The sequence below is a fragment of the Dama dama genome, chromosome 4, assembly GCF_033118175.1.
Source record: "Dama dama isolate Ldn47 chromosome 4, ASM3311817v1, whole genome shotgun sequence".
In the NCBI taxonomy this organism is placed as follows: domain Eukaryota; kingdom Metazoa; phylum Chordata; class Mammalia; order Artiodactyla; family Cervidae; genus Dama; species Dama dama.
This window is the reverse complement of record NC_083684.1, coordinates 30,405,717-30,433,012: the sequence shown is the minus strand read 5'-3', so window position 1 is coordinate 30,433,012 and position 27,296 is coordinate 30,405,717. Positions and strand designations below refer to the sequence as shown.

The 27,296-nt window shown below is 47.7% G+C and overlaps 1 protein-coding gene across 2 annotated transcripts; it reads right to left on the bottom strand.

Moving 5' to 3' along the window:
• Positions 1-276: 276 nt before the first annotated feature.
• On the bottom strand, positions 277-27,296 carry LOC133053997 (liver carboxylesterase-like). Of its 2 annotated transcripts, none has more exons than XM_061138545.1 (14): positions 27,164-27,296; positions 24,437-24,641; positions 20,671-20,815; positions 18,213-18,346; positions 17,409-17,562; positions 15,605-15,709; positions 13,521-13,625; positions 10,978-11,016; positions 8,268-8,477; positions 6,647-6,727; positions 6,221-6,368; positions 1,942-2,073; positions 887-959; positions 277-611 (listed from the first exon to the last, which is right to left on the bottom strand). In XM_061138545.1, the coding sequence occupies exons 1-14, from the start codon at positions 27,213-27,215 to the stop codon at positions 428-430; spliced, it is 1,767 nt and encodes a 588-aa protein (XP_060994528.1). In that variant the 5' UTR covers positions 27,216-27,296; the 3' UTR covers positions 277-427. The 2 variants fall into 2 exon arrangements, with proteins under 2 accessions (XP_060994528.1, XP_060994529.1); XM_061138546.1 differs by having other exon boundaries at positions 8,268-8,408.

Genomic DNA, 27,296 nt, shown 5'->3' with positions numbered 1-27,296 from the left:
TGTTGCTTCCATCTCCACAGGCAGCACCACATGGACGAGGGGGACTTGGCACTCTGGTTCCCCACATCCTCTCACTGGAGTTGTGCATGGCCCAGAGGCATGGAGCAGATGCAGTGTCCCCCTCAGCACCTCCCAGGGCCCAGCCTGCTCCACTCTGCACGCTCAGAGGTGGAGCCAGAACAGCCAGAGCACCTTCTTGCCAATGGTGCCCACTGTCTTCATCCTTCTCTCACTGAGGAGGATGGCTTCATTCCAGCGCAAGACAAAGACATCGACTTGGTCTCCAAAAGAACATTTATTTCCAAATTGAGGCCACAGAAACAGAAACTCCCCCTCCCTGACCTCTGCCACTCCCATCGGATAATTCCTCAGACTTCACAATAAGACGCCTCTTTGGCACATAAACACTTCTATAGAAACCCCCTGTTTACAGCTCAACGTGTTTTGACTGTGGGGCCTTCTTTGCTGCGTCCTGGGACAGAAGCTCATTCCAGAAAGCCACTTTCTCACTTTTCAGCTTCTCGGCTGCCCGAGTGTTGACACCAATCTGAAGGTACCCTTCTTTCTGGTCATATGCTGGCCAGTGGGGAAGCCCCTCCCCATTGGGGTTCCTGGAACAAAATCAAACAGAAATTCCCCAAAGCTGCTGTGTGGTCTTGGACCTCTGAGATTGTCAGGGACCCCATGGTTTCATTTCTGCCAAAGGCTCATATGCCTCCAGAGACAGGAGGCTGACCATGTCGTGGGCAGCCAGTCCATCATGGGGAGCTCTCATCTGAGAGGTCACAGGGCGGGGTGCATGACCATCACACGTTGGAAGCTCCCCCCACCCAACAGACACGCCCTGTCCCTTCCCAACCGCGCTCCATGTCTGCAGGCAGCTCACCCATTCCGAGCAAAGTTGGCCCAGAATTTCATCACCATCTTGCTGAGATTGATCTCTTCTTCTGAGGCACCATCTGTGGGGAGGGGACAAAGCCATTGCTGCTCAAAGTGTGGTTCATGGGCAGTAGCAGCACTTGAGAAATTGTTAATAAATTCAGAAATGGGGGCCTTACTCCAGACCTACTGAGTCTAAGCCTGCATTTTAAGAAGATCTTGGGTAACACAAGTGGACTTCAAGCTTGACAGTCTGGGGACTGAGGCTGGGCTCATGAAGGGCTGGAGTCGATCCAGAAGCATATCGCCTTGTCTTCTGTGCCGTCCTGACTGCCCTTCCCCCTTCAGTGTTTCAGGGACATACCCCAGGGTTTCTGCTAGACTAACCCCACCTCCCAGGATGCTCTCCTTTGGGTCTTTTCTCAGTGTCCTTGATCCACACATATTTTCACAGAATCTGGAAAATAACCAAGCTGCAAGATCCCGCAAAAGTCACCCAACCAGGAAATGCCCAGAGGCACTGTGTGTAATGAATAGTTCTGTGATGTGTCACACACAATTTGTCTGTAATTGCTAATGGTTAAGGCATTGAAGACATCTGTGAAAAGTTTTTTTAAAAATATATTACCACCTAGATATATTACGATATTAAAAGATACCAGTTTTAGATAGACGGTTGGATAGAGACACACATGTTAGTCCGGATTCAAGGGTAATAACAACTCTAACTTTACCCTCACGCACATTCTGATGTGTTCTTGTGAGGGCAGAGTGAGTGGTAGCCTTCTAGCTCTGAGCAGGGCCCTGCAGGCGACCGAGCTCCCGTCTTGCTGATGCCCAGGTCTGGATTCTTAGAGTGACCATGGGTGAGGGCACAAGGATACGCATTCTCCATCAGGTACGTTAGAGCAAGAGAATGGCTGGGACCTTTGTCCTTCCACCCTGTGATGGTGAATTTGGGAAACTAAGACTGGAGAGAAGGAGAAAGTTGCCCAAGGTCACCAAACAAACTTGAACCCCGATCTCCTAACTCCAAGTTTATAGTCACCAAAGGGCCATAACCTTTCAAAATTGGAGCACCAAGGACAGAGAAGACTTCATCCCCATGGTCGCCTATCACCGTCTTGGGTTTCAGCTCTGATGAGAAGCTTGGGCGATACTGAAACTCGTACATGTAGGTCGGGACTCCAGCATCTGGAAAACATGGATTCATACACAGTTCCCTTCAGTAGACACACACCTGATGGTGTCCGTCTCCGGGGGGCTGTGAGCAATCAGAAACTGGGGGCAGGCCGAGTCCTGAGTGAACAACAACAGCATTAGTAGCAGCTGCCCACTGTGAGAGCCAACCGTGTGCCAGCCTTGTGTGTTCCTACAGGACGCCCCTGGTTATGGGCACATGAAAAATTCTGGAAATTTTTCATCACTTGCTTAAGGGTGCGTAGTTGGGGGAGGCGGAAAAGGATTTGAGTTGTGTATTTACTGAATGAGTAAGTGAGGAGTGAATGAATGAATGGTGAAACCTGGAGTTGCTGCTGCTGCTGCTGCTAAGTCGCTTCAGTCGTGTCCGACTCTCTGCGACCCCATAGACGGCAGCTTCTCCATCCATGGGATTTTCCAGGCAAGAGTACTGGAGTGGGTTCAAACCTTGAGTAGCTCCATTCTAAATAAATTATAGGGGCACTGGGTCAGTTCACACAAGCCCCTTTTGATGCATCCACACACAAGGATGTCCATACATGCACACTTTATTGCATCTCATTGCTAACAGGCTAGTCTTCCATTTCCTTTGAGAATACCTGCAGCCTGACAGGTGTCTTCCATTATGTCCATTTTTGAACCTTGCCAGTGATTCTCACATGTATTCCAACAAGAGTGAAGTAAATTCAAGTTGTGAGCCTGAACGTGCAGACTTAAATACAAACCTCTGCAGAAAGGGGAAAATTTGCTCCCCGTGTCTCGGGAAACCTCAGTCTGGCATTTCATTTCCTTTGTGTCTGTCCTCTCATGTGTCTTGCTTCCTGCGTGGCCTGGGGAGTGTGCAGCAGTGGCAGAGGGGAGAAGGGGCTGAGGAAGGGGACAGCCCCTCTCTCCTGGGCTCTCTCCTCCCCGCTCCTCTCCCCTCTCGAAGCCCCAGGAAGATGTCAGTTTTCCTGCTGATGCTCAGCAGAGATGCCCATCTTGTTCCTTCAGGGCTAACTCATGGGCTCCCCACCTGGGGACCTCTGTGCTTTGCATTAATCATTATGCCACAGCCAGTGACTCTAATGGGGAAGGGTCAGGCCCTAAGGCAGACTGGTGGGGAGATAGCACAACATCCCCTCCCCACCTTGGGGATACTATCACATTTGGAAAATGCCTAAAAAAAAAAAGGAAAATGAACAAAATGATCACTTACAATCGCACTGCTCAGAGAAACCTCTGTTAATATTTCAGAACTTATTCCACTTATGCATATAAAATTATGATACTATTGTATGTGTTATTACATATGACCATAATAATTGCCTCATATCATTAAAATTTCCCCACACAGTAGTTTAACAATATGTGCCATCCTGACAGGAGGATGTAAATTATTTTGTTTCATTGCCTTCCCCATTTCCCACCTTTGCACTTTGCTTTAGCAAGAGGTGGTTTTTGGAGGAAGTAGTCCTCTGTGGGCCCACAAGCCTCTTATTAAATAGTTGCTTCAAGGTGTGGGCTTCCCTGGTGGCTCAGATGGTAAAGAATCTGTCTGCAATGCTGGAGACCCAGGTTTGATCCCTGGGTCGGGAAGATCCCCTGGAGAGGGAAATGGCAACCCACCCCAGTACTGTCGCCTGGAAAATCCCATGGACAGAGGAGCCTGGTAGGCTACAGTCCATGGGGACACAAAGAGTAGGACACGACTGAACGATTTTACTTTACTTCAAGGTCAAGCAGAGATTGCCATAAGGAGGGGCTTCAACCTTGGCTCTGACATTTTAAAGTTTTAGAAAGAATTCATGATCTAACCATAGGGGAAAGAACTTTCATGAACGGGAGAAATTATTTTGGGGAGCATGTTGCCCAAAAGATATTTCTGTTCATTTTTTTCTTTTTAACATTTCTGCCTTAAACTTCTGAGATTTATTAAATTCCTACAACCACAACACGAGTCTTCAAAAGAATAAGTAGGGCACATGTTTGAATAATAACATTTAGGAACAATAAGAAAAGCAGAGGGAAGGAAAGAGCTAGCAATAAAAAAATATACAAATTTAAACAGTGTGATATTCTTTTTTCTTTATGTGGTAAGGAGGGGCTTATGAAATTGGCAGCATTACTTTTATTTTTTAATCTGAGTATCTCAACAGAGAGAATTAGGAAATACTCATTCTGATATACTGGAAGCAATTTAACAATATATATCAAGATCTTTAAAATGGTCCTACAAGCTAGCCTAGTAATTAAACCTTTAGTAAATAAATCTAAAAAAAAATCATCAGAGATTTGGATAAAGATATATGCACATAAGGCTGAGCATAATGTTTTATAGCATCAAAGTATGGTCAGCCTGCCTCAATATCCAATAGGACAGGAATACTAAAGTAAATTTTAATGTATTATTCCATGAGATAATGGGTGCTTTTTATGAGTTTTCATTGACATTGAGGAAATGCTTACCATATAGGATTCCATGAAAATAAACACAATATAAAATTAATATTTAATTATATGTAAGGCATGGGAAGATTAAGGAAGAAAATATGTCAAAAATTAATAGCAGATATTTCTATGAATTTTGAAAACTTCCAAGGTCAGAGCTAGCTTTGATTAGAAACTTGACTAGAAATTACAAATTTCTAGTTTCTTCTTTGTGTTTCCGTATTTTCAAAATGTGCTACAACTGTAAGACGTTAATTTTTATATTCAGAATAAGTTCTCTTCTGTATAAAAAAAAGACTTAAGTAAGAAAAGTTTAAAAAAGGAAAGCATAATGTTGATAAAGTCTGGGAAGTCCAAGCAAAAATGACTCTGATGGGGGTCTGACACGTCCTGATGCATCCAGGATGACTGAACAGACAATGAGGCGGAGGAAACCACGTGTATGGAGAGACAAGACCGAGTTTGTGAAAGAAGAGTTGTGACCCCAGGCAGCCCCTGGCTGAAGAGCTTCATCAAGACCCTGGGGAGGAGGAAGGGTAACCAGCATCTATCCATGACTATATTGAACTGGGGGGACCTGGTAGGTCAGCTGTAGCTACTTTTTATTATGCTTATACAGTCCCACATTCTAAAACCCTTCTAGCATGCTTAGAAAGAGTGGTCTGGGTCAGAGAACCACGTCCTGCCTTGCACCCTAGGTGAGAGACAGCTCCTGGAAAGGGAGGGTCCTGTGAGGACCTCAGCAAGGCACTCCAAAAGGACACCTCCTGTCCAGGTGAGCTCCTCCATCCTTGGCCTCATGCCCCTAGGGCCCCCTCACACACAGTCTTGGGATGCGCTGAAAGATCCTGCGATAGACCCAGCACACACTGGCATGGAACAAGGCCAGCTGCAGACATCAACATTCTCCAGACCACTTGCCCCATACCTCCCTCGGCTCAGTCCTTTGGGTTTTCTTGGTCCCAGGCAACATTCCTGATCCTACGCTTGGCCTCACGCTATCCCCAGCTCCACTGGTTAACAAACTGGTTTGACTAGCTCTGACCTTGGAAGGCTTCTAAGACAAAACCTCCAATATTTGCCCTGTGGCCCCACAGACTACTGTAATTCAGGTGAGAGACCCCGGGGCAGAGACTGTAGGTGTCTCCCCATGTCCCCTGCTTCTGGGCACACTGGCCGGAGTTCCACCTCCTGCATCTGTAGCTCTTTGCCTGAGGTCTTCGGCAGCCAGAGACCACTCTGCCCACATGTGCAGTAGGTCAAAGCACCAGGGAATTAACTGCCCTTGGGAACAGCCTTCAGCTGACGACTCATCAAAGCTGGAGGATAAACACGCCAGCTCTCCTGTCACTCACTCGGGAAAACCCTGACCACGTCTTCTGCTGGTTTCCCAGAGCTCCCCAGCTCCAGGTGTCCATGGGGGACACTTGCCTGACAGCACCGTGTAGGCTGACTTCCTTCTCCATTCTTGTCCCTTTCCCACTCCTCTACCACTGTTACCTGGGATCACCCCAAATACACTACCTGCATTTAGACCCTTTTCTCAGAGTCTGCTTCTGGTGGAAATCAAAATAGGACAGTGCCCCGCCCCTGGCTATATGGAATGGACCTTGACGTTTTCTTATATCTTTCTATGCTGAGGGCTAAGACAGAATACAGTGTGAAGCTGGTGGGGTCAGTGTCCCTCTCCTGTCCAATGTCGAAGACTCACCTCTGTGGTAACGGGCCGTGTTCACAGATGGGACACAAAGCAACCCATCTGCCATCAAGTCCAGGAGCAGGTCTTTCTTTTGGACAGGGTCATGTGTCCCTCCTAAATACTTGTCAGTGGCCACTGGAGCCAGTTCCTCAGGGATGTTCTGAAATAGATCAAAAGTTAAAGTGACCACCAAGTCTAGTCAATAGCCCAGGCTTCCCCAGCCAGGGAGGAAGGCTTGCATTAGTGGTGAACCTCTCAGGCCCCAGGCCACTGTTCCTGCCCACCTCTGGTGGTGAGGCGGAAAGGCAGAAAAGTAGGAGCTGAACCACCCCCACCCTGAGTCCCAGTCTTCATTCTGCCATTAGCTGCTCTGCAATTGGGAACAAGCCCCTTCCCCTTTTGGTGCTCAGCCAGTTCCTGTGATTCCTAGAGTCTTACAAGGATGGGATAGGACTTCCACACCAGTGACGTGGCCATCTCCTGGTCCATCTTGCCTGCAGAGAGTGGGAAGCCCATGAGCTGTTAAAACAAAGGTTAAGCAATTGTGAAATCATCAGGGAATAGCAGGAAAAACCAAAGTGACCCACAGACCAAACTAAATGGAGGCTGAAGGTCACTTTGTCATGTCTTCGTAGGACATGGGTTTTTGATGAGTTTTGGACTCAAATGGACTTTCATATCCAGAAACCAGGGAGTGTAAAAAGGATAATGTAATTGTTAAGGGAAGCTGTCCTAGTCTGTGTGTGTATGCGTGTGTGTGTGGATTAGAGTCCCCAGAGTGGTCGAGAGAGAGAGGGAAAATTTCAGCGAGCCTAGTGTTGAAATGAAGGGCTCTGGGGCAGATGACATGGACTGCACCAGTACCCCACCTGTGTCAGAGAACTGGAAAAAAAAGTGAAAGTGTTAGTAGCTCAGTCGTGTCTGACTCTTTGCGACCCCATCCACTGTAGCCCACCAGGCTCCTCTGTTAGTGGAATACTCCAGGCAAGAATACTGGAGTGGGTAGCCATTCCCTACTCCAGGGGATCTTCCTGACCCAGGGGCTTTACAGGCAGCTTTGCTAGTCAGATAACTGAGAGAGCCCCAAATCCTGCCATTATGACCTTGGTCCTTTGCTATAACCTCTGAAATCATTCTGAAGAACCATTGAACTCTGCACATAACAACTCCATTAAAACTCGGCCCTAAGAGACTTGACCAAACTCCAGGACAGCTAAAGGAACCTTAAGGCCATGTCCCCAGGATGACCACAGGCCCCCTTAAAGAGCTCTGGGCTGCCAGGAAATTTTACTATTTGTTCTATCAAAACCTGATGATAGGCAGGTTGGTCCCTGAACTCCCTCTTAGAGCAGTTACTTTATAACTCTTTGAGAGGATAACAGGCTGGTCCAGTCACATGGACAATCCACCCCACCCCACCCCACTCCCACCCACTCATTAAATAAGCTCCAGGCTTTCATTTCAGGGATTGGGTTCAGTTCAGGATGGATCGTTTCCCTCTAGCAGCGACGTAACTGAATCAAATCTGTTACCACTTCACCTAGGGTCTGGCTTTGTTTATCTCTGTCAGAAGGGAAAGCCCTTCCTAATTTTAGAAGTCAATTTTAGCTCAGGAGGAAGCAGGCTCCTCTGAATCTTTCCAGTGAGATGACTGAGAGCATGGGTGGGGTGGGGGTAATTTTATGGAGAAAGTATGAAAGCAGCAAGCCTGAGGAGAGAGGCTGCAGGTTCCAAGCCCCACTCTCCTTAACTCCCGAGCCCCTTCCTCTTTTCAGGCCTTGGGTTTTTCATCTGCCCCGTGATGATCTTCACCAGCCCTCCTGGAACCGACATTTCGGGATTCATGGATGGGAGGACAATCAGAGAGTGTGTGGGGATGCGGGTACCCAGAACTGCAGCACCCAGATGACAGTGTGGACCATCAGAGATGGTTTCCATGGAAATGTCAACTTGTATGAAGGGGACAGCTGCCCTGGTCCCAGAGAGAGGTCTGTGACCACAGATGGGAGGGTGATGTGACGGGCACGGGAGATAAGTCTATGAGGCCTGAATTTCTCACCAATGGCAGAATCCAGCCAAACTCTTGCTTGTTGATTCCGACGATGTAGGGAACGGTGTTGAAGTTCTTTTCAGCCAGCATCTCTATGGGCATCTTTGGCAGCACCACTCCGTCCACCACGGTGGGCAGGAAAGGATAGGTCTGGAGAAGAGGGCAGAGTAGGGTCTGTGCTTCCCCTTCCAGGTCACACCGCATCTCCCTCTCCACCTGCTAAAGCCCGTGACCAGTATCAGACACCTGAGTCCTAACAAAGGGGGATAACTGTGTGGACCCCAGAGGGGAGAACTCTGACCAGGGGCAGCAGGGGTCAGGTGATGGGGCCAGATCTTCAGTCAATTTGGTATAAAAATATATAATATAATGTGCATATATTTGAAGTATGTATATATATATATATATATACACACACATCTATATGTCTCTTTCCAGTCTCATTCAGCTCTCATTATTTGTGGTACTTAAGTCTAAAAAGTGACTGTGACGGAGTTCCCTGGTGGTCCCCCAGTTAAGAGACTGTCTGCCAATGCAGGGGACATGGGGTTTAATCCCTGGTCCGGGAAGATCCCACAGGCCTCGGGGCAACTAAGCCCAGAGGCTGCCATGTGCCTAGAGCCTGTGCTCCACAACAAGAGAAGCCACAGAAGTGAGAAGCCTGAACACCGCAACTAGAGAGGAGACCATGACGCTGCAACTGGGCAAAAGCCCGTGCAGCAGTGAAGACCCAGCACAGCCAAAACTAAGTAAATAATAGAAGAAGGAGCTAGGGAAAGAAAAGAAGACAACAGCCAACAAGGACTCAGCGGTTTCCTGGGTGATGCGACTCTAAAGCCCTTGGCTGTCAGCCTCACAACAGTGCCGCCCACTATGCTTTTTTTTATTCACCTTCATCTCATAAAATCACAAACAAAGCTTGTTTCTCAAGGCTTCGTCACACGCTATAGAGGTTACTTTAGCATATTCCTAAGCAGCTCAAGGCACTGATTGGCAAATAACCTTTTCTTATTCCGGATGCTCTGCATTGTTGACTCATTAACACTGTCACCCAGGCCTGAAGGCAGTTTGTCTCTCACTCGTATTTCTCACAAGTCAGACGCTTCGTAGGCTGCCTGCACTTAGGCACACTAGACAGCCCTTCTGCCCGTGGTCAGGGATTATTTTAAACAGCAAAACTGACAGCACAAAACTCAGGAATACAAATCGTGGCACTAAACAGGACCATGAAAACGTACGTTAGTGGTATTAGAGATGAAACAAAAAGACAAAAAGTAGCTCCTTGTTTGATCTCTGTGAAGAAAAGGGAACCCTCCTACACTGTTGGTGGGAATGTAAATTTCTGCAGCCACCATGGAGAATGGTATGGAGGTTCCCTAAAAAGCTAAAAATATCATTATTATATGACCCTGCAATCCCACTTCCAGGCAGATATCCAGAGAAAACTCTAATTCAAAAAGACACATACATCTCAATGTTCCAAATAGCCCTATTTACAGTAGCCAAGACATAAAAGCAATATAAATGTCCATCGACAGATAAATGTATAAAGAAGATATGGAACATATATACAATGGAATATTTCAGTTATGAAAAAGGATGAAACAATGCCATTTTCAGGAACATGGATGGCCCCAGAGATTACCATACTAGGTGAAGTAAATCAGAAAGAGAAAGTCAAATGCCATATGATATCAGTTATATGTGGAATCTAAAATATGACACAAATACACTTATTTACAAAACAAAAACAGACTCACAGACAGAAAACAAACTGTGGTTACCAAAGGGGAAAAGGGGCCGAGTAGGGATAAATGAGGAGTTTGGGATTAGCAGATACAAACTCCTATATATAAAACAGATAAGCAACAAGCCCCTACAGAGGGAGTTATATTCAATATCCTGTAATAAACCATAATGGAAAACAATATTAAAAAGATTGTGTATATGTATGTATAACTGAATCATTTCACTATATGCCAGAAACCAGCCCAACATTGCAAATCAACTTAATACTTAAAAAAATGCAAAATACTTAAAAAAAAACCCAATTTGTTGACTGACTAGGTCTCCTTTGATCCTCTCTACAACTTTTAAGGTAAGACTCCCCAAGGAATCTGCAGAGAGGCCAGGACCGAGACGCCACAGAAGCAATGCCATCAGAACCTGGTGAAGGAAGCGTTGGAAGGTGGGAGGAGACGAAGGAGATGGAGGCTGCTGTTGGAGTTTCACACGTGGCTGGGAGGAGGGTGGTGTCCTGAGGACTGAATTTCATGGCTCCTTTCCCCACATCCCTGCAAACAGTGCGACTTGCACAGTCAACCTGAAACCCCCCAGGAGGCGATCCAGGCTCCTCGTGAAGGCTCCTGAAGAGCCCCTTCCCCAGTCATCTCCACTCGCCGCAGTGGAGGTTTCTCCTTCACCTTCTCCCAATAGGGCGATTTTAGGAATGTAAACAAGACCATGGGCTGGTTGGGGACAGGGACACAGAGTTGACGATGGACAGCACTGGCCTCGTGGTCGGAGTGTTGGGTTCTACTCTGATGACTGGTCTCCTTCGGGGCCACCTGGACAGCACTCTATCCCTCTCCGGACATCAGCAGGGTAATCACAAGGAGCTACTATGACTCTGCATGGGAGAATTCTGTCATTCATATATAACTGGAGCTTAAAGGTGTCAAGACTTAAAACCCATAATTAAGAAACCAAAGGTCCTTACCTTTGTTGGGTCTCCCAAGAAATCAAGAGTGAAAAAGTTCTGTGAAGACAAAGACAGAGGTTGTGGTGAGGAGGCTTCCTGGGAGGAAAGCTGACCTCTGTGAGCTGTGCCCAAAGGTACCAAGTGCTCCCTCCTGGCCCCTCCCTGGCTGGGCTGAAAGGAAGCGGGCAGGACTCCCTCCCCTGGGCACCAGCTCAGGATGCAGGGGTGGGATGGGGGAGGGGAGCTCCCAGAGGACTGTTGTTGGTGCCTGCCCTGCCCTCCACCCGTTTCCCCTTCTTGTTCCTCCAGGAAACAACACCCCGATTTTCCTTTCGGGGACCCCCTCTTCCCCACTCTCACTCCATGATTACAGGCATCTGTATGTGACCTCAGGTGTACCAAATCCCTGAATACAGAGATTAATTCAGGGATGGACACGTGCCCATGTCCATTCAATAGAGTTTACCCAAAACTTTTGCTGGAGTTGTTGGGAAAGAGGGTTTCTAAGCAGATAGGATGTAAGACTAGAGTATTGTTGTTTAACTTCCTTAGGGGCCAGATCTGTCTAACAGTGAGGCCAACACAGAAAGGTAAAAGCTGAGGGATAGAGACAGATTCTTAATAACACAGTGCATCCAGATCCAGCCATGCCTGAAGCCATCCACTCCTGGACTTGTCAGTGAGTTACCTGAAGATTCTGTCACAACATATTCCTCTCTTCTCAAAGCACTTTGAGATGAGTTTTCTCATCTTGCATTAGAAAATCCTGACTCATACAAACTCACTGAAAATCCTCTTTGTTGTAAGTTTACCACGACTGTACTGACTTTATTGTTATACTGTAGCTAACAGGCCTGACCAGTATGTATGAGGTCACCAAAAACGGTCTCTCCATTATGTGTTGTAGCCCTGCAATCCAGGTGCGTGTATCCGTGTGTGTGTGTGTGTCTGTGTGTGTGTGTTAGCGAGAGAAGGTAATCATGGAAACACTTCCACATGATCTCAGGAAACTCAGGAGGATTATAGAGGCTCCAGGTTTTACCAATGTCACCAATCTCCCTTTATTTAATGAATTAATTTTTTGCTCTTTATTTTTTTATTTTTCCCCCAATTATTTTTATTAGTCGCAGGCTAATAACTTTACCATATTGTAGTGGTTTTTGCCATACATTGACATGAATCAGCCATGGATTTACATGTGTTCCCCAACCAATCTCCCTTTACAAACTGGACCTCATGTGCCAGATTGAGAGGTGCTGAAATAAATTTACATCCTTTCAGGCATTAGAAAGCAGTTGTGTTTTCATTCTTTGAATATATTGGTCACATCATGTGAGCCTGAGAAGCCAGGATCTAAGTCCCAAGGCCACACTGGAAAGAGATCAGAGTCCAGTGTTAGAGACTTGTTTCTGGGGGTCCAGGAATACCCTCCGGAGTCCAGACAGAGAGCCCAGGTGCTTCGGTTACTCTGGGCTTTCTTTCAAACCCTCCCCGACACAGAGGACAATTTCTATTGGTGCTGGTGCTGTATTTCCGGGTGTCCGTCCTACTGTGGCTTCTCTGTGATGAGACACTGCCACAGACATCCATCAAGCCTCACAGGTCACCTTCCCTGTGAAATCCTTGCTTAGTATAACAGACACTTCCCCTCTCTGTATTCCTACCATACAGAACCCACAAAGTGTGTGGGTGTGTTTCTCCCTGGAACGTTCCTTGTGAGCAGGGACTATATACCCGATTCACATTCGCATCACCCTCCTTGTTACCACCCCTCCCTTCCCACACTTAACATAGATACATGGATGGATGAAGTGGTCAGTATGTGGAGTACTGGTGAGTCAGATGGACAAGTGGATACATGGATGACACATAGTAGATGGGTTATGGATGGATCCCTGATTTTGGAGGGATGGATGATGGAGTGAGGATATCGGTGCCTGGATGGTGCATGGATAATTAATAACAGATGAATGAAAAGTTTTGAATGGATTTGTGGACTGGATAGAGGAATGATAAGATAGATGGATAGATGAATAAATGGATGGATGGTTGGATGGATTAATGGTTTGATGTATAGCTTTCCTAGAATAACAACTGAGGCAGACTCTTAAAAAATCTAGAAAAGTGGCCCACCATTGGCTTAAAAATGAAGTGGTTTCTAAGTTAACTAAGATAAATTGTGATAATCTTTCCAAAAATATTTGTTTGTCATATTTCTGTCCCTAAAGTTCAGGATGGTAGTTACCTCTGAAATATACAATGTTTAAGTTTTAAAAATATATCTAAAAATGAGAATAGAAAAAATAAGTTTTGATAGATCTAGAGGATTATTAATTGTTCATTACGTTCTTTTTTTGACTTTGCTAAAGTTCGAGATATTTCATAATAATAAAGAAAAACAGTTCCCCAATCAGATTCAGAGGCTGACACTGGTCCTGGAAGGTGAGAAACTATCCCAGGTAATTTTTCTAGGGCAAGAGGACTGAAGATGAAATGGTGAAGCCTGCAGCCACGTTTCCAGGGTGGGGGGCTTGTTTTTCCAAGAGAATGGATGCTCTTACCATCTTTTGCGTTATCTCCAAGAGCTCGTCCTCTGTCTTCTGGCGCAGGCAGTGAACAAGGACGGCCGAGGTGGTGGTTTTGCACCCAGCAAAGGCAGCAATTCGCTACAGAGATCACAGGTGACAGCAGTCAAGAAACACGTCTCCTCCCTCCATTAGTACGAGGTGTTCTGTCCCAACCTCCATTTCTAAAGGCAGCCCGTGGTAGCAGAAAACACCCCAGGCCAGGACTTCCCTGGTGGTCCAGTGGTTAAGAATCCGCCTGCCAATACAGGGGATCTGGGTTTGATCCCTGGTCTGGGAGGATTCCACCTGCCGTGGGGCAACTAAAGCCAGGCGCCACAAATACTGAAGCCCCCACATCGCAGACCCCGTGCTCGGTAACAAGAGAACCCACCAGAGTAGGAAGCCTGTGCACCACAACTAGAGAAAGGCTGCACACAGCACAAACACCCAGCACAGTAAAAAAAAAAAAAATTAATAATTTAAAAAAAACAATGATAAAATTAAAGTTCAAAACACTGAAAAAAAAAAAAGGAAGAAGAAGAAAGAAAAAGAAAATGCTCCAGACCAGTTTGTGTGGGTCCTGGGTCCCAGTCATGCCAATTACACAGCCTCTGCACTGTTACTTTATGTCTGTTAAAATGGGCACAATATTCTTGAAACTGAAGACAGGCATCAGGGTATGGAGCTTAAAAACGTGGAATCCAGGATCCCACTGTCTAATTTTGAATCTGGGCTCATCCAATTATCAGTCATGTGGCCTCAGGCCAGTCACTTGCAAAGTGAAGCCAGAGGGGAAGATGCGGGAGACGTCAGGAGCCGGGATGGTGGGACCCTGGAGAGGGTGCACGGGCTGCCTGGAGCCTGGTCCAGTGTCTGACATGCAATCAGAGCTCAGAAGATGTTTGCTGAATAAATGAAATGACTGGAAGTAGTGGACAGAGTTGGGAGAGAGAGAGAGAGAGAGAGGGAGGGAGGGCAAGAATAAGAATCTTAGATTCCTTCATTGTCTTAGATTCCTCCCTTTAAGTGTGGCTGCTGCCCCCACCCCTCCACCAAACCAGCCTGACCAAAATGCTCCACATCACTGACTCTCTGAGGCACACTCCTCAGCAGGGTCTTCGTGTTGCTCACCCTGCCCTGTCTTCCTAACATTCTCCAAATAAAGACAAGCTCCCCACGAGGTCCTATGTAGTGTAGCCCTGCCGATGGCCCCATCCTGAGCTCTCTGCAGGTCCTGTCTGCACTTTCTGCCCTGGCCACATTGGCCTTCCTCCCTCTCTCACTTGAGATACCTGCTCCTGCCACAGGACACAGGACACTGTTCCCTCTTCCTGGATATTCTTTTCTTACCAAGTAATTTACTGCTTAATCTTCTCATCTCAACTTGTTGATCACTATTCTCTCCAGTAGCCCTTCCTGATAACCTCTCCCTACCCACTGGACTAAGTGCTCCTTTTGGATTCTTTTGACATCAGGTACCTCTTCTCTATTGCTCGTCACAGTTGACATTTTATAAGTTTTGCAGCTGTATGATTACTACTCTATCTCCTAAATTATAATAGAAGCTTCATGACGTTGCCAGATGTCACATTATATCAAAACTAATTGTTGAGTGAATGAATGAATGAATGCTCCAGGAACCTACCCCAGTCACAAGCCCCCAGGGAAAATCCACTCCAGGCTCACATGAGCCCAATGAGCTCAGCAGACTCAGACACTGAGGGAGGCAACACAGATGACAGGCCGTTGCCCACTGTGCAGCCCCGCACCACACCTGGCACACGTCGGGACGCATGGTCAGGGCAAAGTGCACCGGGGGTGGCAGTCGAGAGTCATGAGCCCGAGTCCAGCTCTGCCCTCGTCACCGGCTGACCGTGACAAGTACTTCTGCTCTTTGCCCCAGTTTGCTTAGCAGGAGAACCGGGAGGTGGGGCGGGGTGTGTCCTCACCCTTCCTGGTCAGCCACCCTCACTTCTCTGATATTTTGAGGATGTCAGCCAGACGCTGTGGTAAGAAAGGGCCTTGACAACTTCAGCAGAGCAGAGCATGCTGTAGGGACGGTCCAGTGTGAGACCTACCTTAGCTTCAGCCTTAGAGTCCTTCTTGACCAGGCCAGGAAGGAGGGCAACGCCACTCTCTGAGATGGCCCGGTGGAAGAGATTCTTGGCCAGGGGAGATAAAACCTGGGAGGAGAGTGGCAGGAAAGGGAGTTTATGCTCACGGGGAGTGGGGTCTTCAAGAGATCTACCCATCCATAGCCCTGTCCTGGGCTGTTCCCATGGATACCATGGGGCTCAGTGGACATGACAGGTCCTTGCTTGACCTGACTGACCTTGTTCCCTAGAGAGACCGGAGAGTCCAGCTTCTCCCAGAAAACCTCTGCTAGAGGGAACCAGGCGTACAGAGTGAGGCATGCACTGATCATAACAGTCAAAGTATCTGAAAGGCAGCTGGAAGTTTCTAGCTTCGATTTAAACATACAGTTTTGATTTCCCATTTCCATTACTCAGGATTGCTTTTAAGGAAAATTCTCTGGAAGCAAACAAAAATCTCTAAGATGTTCATGTTATTTGTAACAGTAAAGAGTGGAAATAACACTAGGTTTTAATATATGACATTGGGTAAATAAGGTATTTTCATTCTTACAAGGAAATACTTATGACCATGCACACAAAACATAAGAAATAATAATTAAGGGTTAGGGAAACATATACGCTATAATCTAAGGGAAGCTTTTCTGTTTAAAAACTCATAGATACAGATAGATGATAGATAGGGTGATTCATGGGAAAAGGGCTGTTCGGGGGCTCAAATCGTAAAGAATCTGCCTGCAGTGCAGGAGACCTGGGTTCAATCCCTGGGTCTGGAAGATCCCCTGGAGGAGGGCATGGCAACCCACTCCAGTATTCTTGCCTGGAGAATCCCCGTAGACAGAGGAGCCTCGTGGGCTATAGTCCACAGGGTCGCCAAGAGCTGGACATGACTGAGTGACCAAGCACAGAACAGCACAACAGCATGGAAAAAAGACTGGAAAAACGAAACTGTCCATGGTGGGAACCACTGGCCTATGGGATTGTGGATGAATTTTTATTTGGGGGGGTTATCTATGATTTTCTTTTTTCTCCATTTTATAAAATAAAAAAAAGTTTTCTCTGAATATTCAACTATGATCCCGCATGTTTTAAAAGACAGTAATAGTGCTCAGTAGTGAGGTAATTGGAAGGTTTCTCACAGCTGCAGCCCCTTCTAATCTGACTTTCCATCTTTGCCTCCCTTGGCGTCTCCCTCATTAGCACTCCCCACACCACACTCCCAGGTCCCGTCTGTGTCCCTTGTCGCCTGTCCAATCCACATCCCTCTTCTTCTCCTTCCCCCCAGCCCAGCTCCATCCCTCACCCCAGAGACTGCTGCCCTCCCTGCTGGGCATGAACAAGCAACCAGATGCCCTCAGAGGGCACCCCCAAACTGTTATTAGTGCTTGCATCCTCCTGAATTGGTTTCAAGCCAAATAACAACACTTTGTCCATCTTTACAGTTGCCTACTCTTATTAATAATTTACACCCACCTCTATTTTCAAAGAGAAGTTAAACTTTAAGTGTCCTAATGTTAAAATGATTAAGAAGGAGAGGATGAGCTCAACCGACACAGGACAGGAAGAATGTGTTTGTCGCAGCTGTGGCTACAGCTACGGCCCCGGAGGCTCAGTTGACCCTGAGCTTCCCGGGGGCTCAAGGGAGTCTGGCCATTAACTTTCCACCGTCTGATGTTGCGCAGAGTTGGGTCAGCCTTGAATCCAAGTCTTGGAATAAAGATCCCAGGACGAGATGGGCTGGTCTGCAAGGGGTCACATCAGCAGCCACAGCAGGGCCAGGACGACTTACAAGAACGGAGACACTTTCCCCTCCTGCTGACACTCCAGAGATGGTCACAGAGCCTGGATCCCCTCCAAAGGTGGCAATGTTCTCCTGGACCCAGCGCAGTGCGGCCACCTGGTCCAAGTGGCCCCAGTTCCCGCGGCTGTGCTCGTCCCCTGTGCTGTGAGTGAGAGAACAGGGTGGGGTTGGGAGCAGAGATGTCCCGGCAGGGCCCTGAGGACCAGAGATGGGGCTGGGGGTCCAGGTGAGCCTTCTGGAAAGGACTGGGCTTCCATAGCCCTGACACGGGGTCTTCATCTCCTTCCATCCTATTCTGCGGTAGGGCTCTACATATCCATCCTTCATCTATTTATTAAGCATTTCCTATGAGCACATGGACTTGACAAATGTACAAAGAAGGGAATACCTGGTGGAAGAAACAGCAAGTGCAAAGTCCCTGGGGTCCAGTGAACAAAAGTGTGAGTCTAGGACATGCAGCTACAGAGGGTCCTGAGGGTCTGGGTGAGGACATCCATGTCATTGTAAGTAAGATGGGAAGCCATTGCAGAGATGACAAGATTCCATTTATGTCTTAAGTGATCACTCTGGAGTTTGTCAGGTAGATTAGGTGTTTTATGTGTAAGAGCTCAGGAGTAAGTGGACCAGGATGGCTGGGGAATGAGAAGGTAAGAGGAGCCCAATTAGGAGGGGACACAAATGTCTTAGTAGGGAGCCTAGCAAGGATCCCCTTGAGGGCTTACATGACCAGAGTGTGGTCTTGGCACCCCCACACTGGGGACAATGTGCCACCAGGAGAGTCCAGGGTCTTACCTGAAGAATCCCCAGATGCCCAGGCGGTACTGAATGGTCACCACCACCACGTTTTCATGGGCAGAGAGGGCCAGCCCATCATAGATTGGTGCTCCTCCCATCAGCAGAGCTCCTCCATGAATCCACACCATCACCTGGATGGGGGGGTACGCAACCACACAGGTTACAGGAAGCAGAGCTGGGGAAGACCTCAGAGGCTGTCTGGTTTGGTCACCTACCCGTCTCCAGCTGTGGCCCAGGCCACCATCCAACTTAGGGCACCCTGGCTGCCCCTGTCTGTCTCCCCTGCCCCAGGGCCACCTGCTCTCAGCGCTCTTCATGCTCAGAACATCATCATGGGATCAGCCGAGGCTCACGCATCATCTCCTCCCCAACACTCCCAACACCCTCACTCCTGGACCCCTCACACAGCTCAGCACACTCAGCACGCAGAAGCCCTTGGTTAAAAGCTTGTTTCAGCTTCATCTTAGTTACCTTTTGTGTGGTGAATTAAACTTCTCCTGTGAATGAATGATCATGTCAAGAAGCCTATGCCCTGGGTGGTACCTCATATTAATATACCTTCCTACTGCCTCCTTCTGCTCCCCAAATCTCACCCATCCTCCAAAGCCCAGCCTAAAAACCACCTCCTCCAAGAAGTCTTCAACCATTTGATGAATGTGATCTGAAAACCTACTAGGTGCCAGGGACTGCGGTAAGAATTGAGGCCATTCATAATGCATGTCCCCAAATTTAAGGAGTTCACATAGCAAGAAAGTGAGAATACCTAAAGTAATATTGTAATGATTTTATTAACAAAAAATTTGTGCATGAACTATGTGCCAATTTAAGCATTTAAAATTTAAGCATTTAAAAATAACCCATCCATGAACGAGGGACTACTATTATCCCGTTTCATGGACAGGAAAACGGGGGCACTTAACCACCGAGGTCACGCAGCTACTAGGCAGTGGAGGCAGCCTTGAACCCAGGCAGTCTGGCTGCAGAGTCCATATGTTGAGCCACCCAGCACACAGTAGCCAGTGGCCATGGTGCCGTAGGTTGGCTGCTGGGGCAGGAGGAACTCCTTCCCTTCCACTCTAACTAATGCATCAGGAAGTTGCCTCGTGTGCTGTGCCAGACACTGCCATAAATCTTCATATTCATCACTGAAAACTCACGTGTGATTATCCCTGATTTGAGGAAACAGAGCCAGGTCTCTCAGGCAGTAAAAGGCAGCACTAGTATTTACACCCAGACTCTGCAGTTCCAGAGTCTGTGTCCACAGTAGAGGTTCTCCAGCCTCGGGCTCCCAGAGCCCCTGCTCCTCCAGCACCTCCGATCCTTGACTGCCTCCGGGTGGAGGGACTGAGTTTGCACTCATCTCTTGAGTCCAGGCTGAGCCAAGGGCTGGTCAGCAGTGATTTGCTGAAGAAGCCAGTCCAGCTCGGTGCCCATCCTCAAAGGCAGGGGCTATGCGGTCATAGTTCTACGTTCCTCTTTTCTCTTCATCCCCACTCCTAGTACGTGTGTGGGAGCACTAAGTATGTCACAGGCAAGTGAATGAATGCATGAGTGATCAATTGTCCCCACCTCTTCAGGCTTCTAGTCCCAAGTTCAGACACCCTCCTCCACATCTGGGCACCATGCCAGGGGTGTTCCTGGGAGATGGCTGGGTGCGCCCAGCCCTGTCTCTACCCCCACTGACCCCTCCTTTTCTAGCAGACCAGCCCCACCCTCCAACCTGAGTCTGGAAGGCTGCCCTGTCTCTGGGCTCCATTTATTCTGGAAATGCTGACTCACTGCATCACTAGCCTGGGCCAAAGATAATTAGGAAGTGAAATTTACTACAAGAAAATCTTGATAGTTGGCAAAGGAAAGGACAGGAGAAGCTTGTTGCTCCAGGCTCTGCCCTCCAACCTGTGACACAGAAAGCTGTCAGAGAGGGTCTCTGTGTGCTGAGGAAAGGCCACACACAGGCTCCATGCTAGACTGTGTCAGAGAGGTCTCGGCTGTTCCAGGGGCCCCGCGCTCCAGTCCTGCCAACCCTCCTCTGTGACCTCCCCTTCCCCTCACTGGGCCTCAGTTTCTCTGTCTGTAAAGGAAGGGTTGGCTTGTTGGCTCATCTCCAAGATTCCTTCCAGCTCTAACTTTGTGAAAATGACATTTTACACTCTCTGGGTATCAGATTTCTAATCTAGTAATTAAAAGTCATCCTTCTCATCCATCTATTAGCATGAGAGACATCAGAAAAATTAAAATACATTACAGATGTGAAGCCATCTCCCCCAGGAGCCCTACTCTGGCTGAGGGGAAACAGGTGTGGGCAACCTGCGCTGCCTGATGTGAGGTTTGGCCGTGGTGCTAAAGAAAGCCCCGGGGCCCCAGAAGACACTTGGCCCAAAAGGCCCCACACTTAACACCACCTTCATCCCCTTCCAGTCTACACCAGCCTTGACCAGGGATTCCCACCGCTTACCGGCAGCCTGCTTCTCTTTGTCAAGTCAGCAGGGGTGTAAATATTTAGGTAAAGACAGTCTTCAGAAAATTTAGGCTTAATGCTCTCGGTTCCGTTGCTAATGAGTTCAGAGGACATTTCCGCCAACACTGTGCTTTGGGAGCACCTGGGAGGGGCAAGGAAAGAGAAGAACTCCTGCTGTTCAATAAGAGCTGATCAAGGAGATGTCTCCTGTAGTGAGACCAGGTCTTGAACTGGGAGAATTAAGCCTGTAAACAGAGCTGTCTTACCAGATTCCAGACACTGGAATGGGTAAGCGGCTACCTGGGGGCGGGGTGCGGGGAGTCAGGATAGGGGGCTCTAGGGCTCACTAAGGTTTCTGGGGAGAGGACTAATGAGAAGGCCTGGCACCTCCCCCTTTCAGGAGACTTCGGAATGCATTGTGTCAAGAAGATGCTACTTATGAGCCTGGAAGTGGATCATTTCCTGCATGCTCTGGTTGCAGCTGGCTCTCTGATGCATAGCGAGTCCAGGGTGCTCACTCTCCTCTACAGGTCAACCAGGAGTTCCAGTTAACGGGAGATTTCCAAAAACGGTGAGAAGCCACTCTGTTGGCTATCATTTAAGGCATGCAACAGGCCAAGGGCAAAATATTTGTGGTGCAACATTAGGAGAATTTGGTTCTAGTTCTGCCTCTGCCACTTACATGCTGGGTGACGTTGGGCGGTTCCTTCTCTGTTCTGGGTCCCAGTCTGCCATGTCTAAGTGAGGGGAATGATTTTTATAAGGGTCTTGCAGCACTGACATGCTAAGATTCTGTCAGCTCATCTTGTCAAGTGTTATGCATTGCCCAAATAAAGGATCTGAAAGATCCAACAGTGGTAACAGGCAATACTTAATATTTAAAAGACACTGCTCCTTGTAAGGAAAGCTATGACAAACCTAGACAGCATATTAAAAAGCAGAGAGAGCACTTTGCCGACAAAGGTCCAAACAGTCAAAGCTATAGCTTTTCCAGGAGTCATGTATAGATGTGAGAATTGGTCCATAAAGAAGGCTGAAGGCTAAGGAATTGAGGCTTTTGAATTGTGGTGCTGGAGAAGACTCTTGAGAGTCCCTTGGACTGCAAGAAGATCAAACCAGTCAATCCTAAAGGAAATCAACCCTGAATATTCATTGGAATAACTGTTGCTGATGCTGAAACTCCAATACTTTTGGCCACGTGATACTAAGAGTCAACTTGTTGGAAAAGACCCTGATGCTGGGAAAGATTGAAGGCAAAAGGAAAAGGGGGTGGCAGAGGATGAGATGGTTAGATAGCATCACTGACTCAAGGGAGATGAATTTGAGTCCAGGAGACAGTGGAGGACAGAGGAGCCTGATGGGCTACAGTCCATGAGGTTGCCAAGATTCAGACATAACTTATGGACTGAACAACCACAAAATCTTCAGATCAGGGGCTTCCCTGGTGGCTCAGTGGTAAAGAATCTGCCTGCCAGTGCAGGAGACACAGGTTCGATCCCTGATTTGGGAAGATCCCACATGCCACGGGGCAACTAATCCTCTGAGCAACAAGTACTAAGTCTGTGCTCGAGAGCCTGGGAGCCTCAACTACTGAAGCCGGTGCCCCACAAGAGAAGCCACTGCAACGAGAAGTCCACTCACTGCAACTAGAGAGTAGCTCCCGCCGTCTGCTATTAGATAAAGCCCGCACAGCATCAAAGACCCAGCACAGCCAAAAATAACTGATAAAATAAATAAAAGTATTTTAAAAATTCTTCAGATCAGACCCATGATATGGCTTCTATTATTATCCCCACTTTACAGTTGAGAACACTGTGGCACAGAGAGGTTACAGAACCTGCCCAAGGTCACACAGCCAGGACTATAAACAGCTTATGTTTCTGAGGACATTATAAACCACATTTCCAGATTTCCAGAAAGCAGGCATGGCGGCCCCCAGCACTGAGGTGCTTGGATGACAGAGCCATCAAGGGACTGTCATAGCCCCAAAGAGACCCTTCTGATTTCCATCTCGGGGAGCTTTCCCCAGATCACCAAGGCAAGGGGATATAGTATTCATAAAAGGAGACAATAAAAATTTAATGGGAAAGAGAGTGCAACATCACTAGTATGGAGATAAATGCAGAATAAACTCTAAAATTACATAAATAATTATGCTAATATTTATTATTATTTTGCCTATCCAATAGCCAAAACATTTTTTAATAATCTCAAGCATTGGCTAGGGTCTGGTGAATGAAAGTTTTCATATATTAATGGAAAGAGTGTAGTTGGAACATTTCTGAAAGGAAATTTAACAAAAGGGGATACTCTTTTACTCAGAAATGTCATTTCTTGGAACTTAGCCCCAATTACTGTGAATGTGCATAAAGGTTTGGCTAGAGGATGTTCATCACAGTGCTAATGATGCTATCAAAAATATCAAGAAGAACTTAACAGTCCCAAATAAGAGACTGGGTAAATAAGCTATACCTCAATACCCAATGTAATCTAATGTCAGGCTGTGACGTGTAATGACATATAACCATGTTCATGATACAAATGAGCAAAGCAGACATCCAAAGTATCTGTATCGGGCTTCCCTGGTGGTCCAATGGTTAAGAGTCTGCTTTGCAATGCAGGGACATCGGTTTGCTCCCCGGCCTGGGACGCTCTCACATGCCGTGGGATAGCAAAGCCCGGGTGCACAACGACTGAGTCCGAGCCCTACAGCCCGTGCTTCACAAGAGAAGCCACCAAAAACAGAAGCCACTGGATCTCAACAGCAGAGTAGCCCCTGTTCCTTGCCACTAGGGAAAGCCCACGTGCAGCAACAAAGACCTAGCGCAGCCAATAAAGACTTAATAAATAAAATTTTAAAATTATGTTTTAAAAAAAAAAAAAAGGTAACTGTATTGTGTGATATGATACTGTGATATAATAAGAAATATATCTTTGGTCTTCCTATTTCCTGCAAGGAGTTCCTAAAACCTTAGGAATTCCCTAAGTGAAGAGAGTGACAGACACATCATTCTCTGTGTTAATGACGTGGTTCTGGACCTCACCTAAGAGTGGAAACTAGCGGCATGGGGCAGATCCTGGAAATCCCCAGAGATCCACGCATGTAGATGTCCTAGGTGTTCTGGGGGATGGCTTTGACTTCTTTGCCCAACATGGACACAGTGACTAGGACACACCAACCATTGCTCTCCTCCTTACTAGGCAGCAGTCACACCTGGGAGTTAGGAACTTGTGATACCCCAAAGACTCCCCATCCACACACCTCCTGGTCCACCTCACTCCTCAGCTGCAGTGAAGATCAAGACAGGAGAATACACAGAATCATTACTTCTGACCCACCCCCATCACTGCTCAACTCCTTGTTTTATAGCCTATTCTTCAGTTCAGCTCAGTTCAGTCGCTCAGTCGTGTCCGACTAGCCTATTCTTACATATTATATAATCTGTTACCTTGCATATTGCTCAGGATCTGTCTTTCCCTGCTACAAAGGCAAGCTGCATGAGGGTGGGATCTTTGTTTGGTTCACTGATGGATCTCAGGAAACTAGAACACGCCTGACACACAGGAGGTACTCCAGAAATATTGGTTGAATAAAAGGCTCTACAGTGCTGTGAGAATTCTGGAATGCTGGTAAGGATCTACAATATCTTGCAGATTCCAGAACAAAGTATCAGCTACTCAGAGGATTGCCTTGGCTCCTTCCTGCATCCCTTTGAGACTAACATCCCCGCCGAAAGATGCCAAAAGCCACACCCCGGCTTACCTGGGAGGGTAAGAGGTGGTATTCTTCACGAAGGTCCATGGCTCTGCAGGCTGCGGCGGAGCAAACCTCAAGGATCCAAGAGGAGGCTTGGCAAAAGGAATTCCCAGGAAGACGGCCACAGGCTGTGCAAATCCTTTCAAGTTGACATATTTTCCCAGGACTCTGCCCTGAGAAGTCTCCACAATAGGTGGTGAGGGTGGCAGCCCTGGTGGACATTGAGAGGAAATGAGGACACGTCAGTGGTGAAGGTTTGAACTGGATTCTGGGTGGACTTTGTTACCTTTGCCGTGTGATCCTGAATGTCCTCTCAACTTTCTAAGCCTCAGCTTCTTATCTGAGAGAGAGTGAAGCTAACTGTCCTTCCTAACTCACAGGGTCACCAGAGGGAGGGAGACTGGGGGTCACATTCTGTCTGTCCCGTTCCCACGGAGCAGATAGTTCCTTCTCACTGGGCTCAAATGCGTCTCCTACCGTTGCCACGTGAGACCCAGTCCTCGCTGCTCGGGGACATCCTGCACCTTCATGAGGCAGGTGGCTTTAGTGTGACCCCAGTTCATGCTCATCTCTCAAATCCTCTCTTGTCCATCCTCAACAGCTGCAGTTTGTTTAAGCATCCTACAGGAAATGATTTCCAGCCTCTCACCCTCCCAATTGTTCCTCTTTAGATACAGACAAAAGGACAACCTCTCCCTCAAAGCGTGTGGCCAGAACAGAGAAGAATAACCCAGATCTGGTCTTATAGACACATTGATGACAGCCTTCAAGACACGTGAAGTGGACAGATGCCCAATTGGCAAAGGTGGAAAAGTGGGTGATGAGCTGTGGGGCATAGGCAACGATGGTAACTGCAGCGGTTACCACGTGAGGTACACGTAATGCTGTGTATTGAGTACTTTCTCTGTGCCACGTGGACATTCCAATGACAAAAGCCTCTCTAGGGAAACATTAATATGTCCATTTTACAAAAGAGGCACCTGAAGAAATGGAGGAAGCCAGTATGGAATTGTAAAAGATGGAAAGAGACTGACTCTACCCAGATAAACCAGCAGAAAGGGGATAATCAGTTCTAATGTGCTTCTTACTCTGCTCTTACCCTCAGTTCAGGCCTCTCACTGTCACAGCACCAGGGGGAGGGTTAAACCCAGTGTAAACAGTGCTGTCAGATCACTGACAGCCAGAGCACTGGGCCTGGACTCAGGAGACAGGGATGGAATTCAGAGCGTCATTTTCCAGCTGACTTTGGATACATACGTTCCCTCTCTGAGCCTCGGTTTTTCCATCTACACAATGGTACAGATGCATTCTGAGGGCTCTTGCTGCACCCTTGTAGTAACCATGTCTTCTATGCTGTGTATTCTGATGCTTTGATACCGGGAGCCTTGCTGATTCTGGGGGGACTGCCCCTCCCAGAGTTAGCTGATCCCTCGAGACAGGAATGAACTTTCTTTTCTAGCCTGCCAGAGGCTGAACCCCAAACACATTCTTCATCAGGCCCTCCACAATGGCCACTATCATCCTGCCCTAATCATTCTAGGGCAAAGTACCTAACAGTAGTGGGCAGTCCCTAAGCCCTAGAGCATGGGGAGATTAGCTAGTTCCCTCACCCTATCCAGCCCAGTCCACCAACCAAGATAAAGTTCTTGCCCTGATTCCTCCCTTCTTCCTCTGCCCCTCACACACCTGGTGCTTCACCTTCTAGCCCACCAGGTGGTGTCACACCCCCTCCTCTGGGAAACTGGGAAAAAGAAACTATTGTGCACTGGGATGACCCAGAGGGATTAGATGGGAAGGGAAGTGGAAGAGGGTTTAAGGATGGGGAACACAGGTAAATCCATGGCTGATTCATGTCAATGTATGGCAAAAACCACTACAATATTGTAAAGTAATTAGCCTCCAACTAATAAAAATGAATGAAAAAAAAAGGCAATTGGCTCCTGATCTATGGGTTTTACCACACCTCAGAGTGTCTATTAATATACTGTAAGTTAAAACAACTCTTTTACTTATGAATCACTGTCTTTTCACTTTCTCCAATTCCAGACACTCTTTAGAAACAACCCATTTCACACTTACAACAGCCCAATGATGTAGATAGAAGTCTCACCCTCATTTTAGCGGTGCAAAACTGAGACACTGAAAAGAAACATCCCTTGTCTAAGAACATACAGCTACAGAGTGCTGCCTTGGATGGGAACCCACCCACGCTGACTCCAGAGTGGACATTAATACTCCACTAACCCACTTTTCACTTTCATGCATTGGAGAAGGAAATGGCAACCCACTCCAGTGTTCTTCCCTGGAGAATCCCAGGGATGGCGGAGCCTGGTGGGCTGCCGTCTATGGGGTCGCGAAGAGTAGGACAGGACTGAAGTGACTAAGCGGCAGCAGCAGCAACCCACTTTTAGCTATATTGGACTAATGATCAAGGGGGAAACACACGGAGCTCGCCAAAGTCCTCAGCTGCTCAGCGATAGGTGAGCTGGCTGCCCTCCTGCAGGTGGCACGGCCGGTGCAGCTGCGGCTCCCAGGGTGTACCCTCCCCTTCTTCTCCTGTCGCCGCCGGGAATTGGCCGAGCCTCAGAGTCCTGACAGCGCGCGCTGCAGCGGGACTCGGCAGCTGCGGACCCGGAGGCTTGTCACTGCTTTGCCCTGTACGCTTCTCCTCCCCCTGGTCCCCCACAAGGATTCCCAAAGACCGCCCGCTATTTGCATTTCAGGAGGACTCACCCCAAGCCGTGGAAATGGCGAGGGAAGTCAGGACCAGAGCGACGAGCCACATCGTGAGGGGACAGCAAGCTCTGCGTCCTCAGGTGTCTGCTCCTACCGAGGGCCCTATGAATGAGGCCGCCCAGTCCCCGCC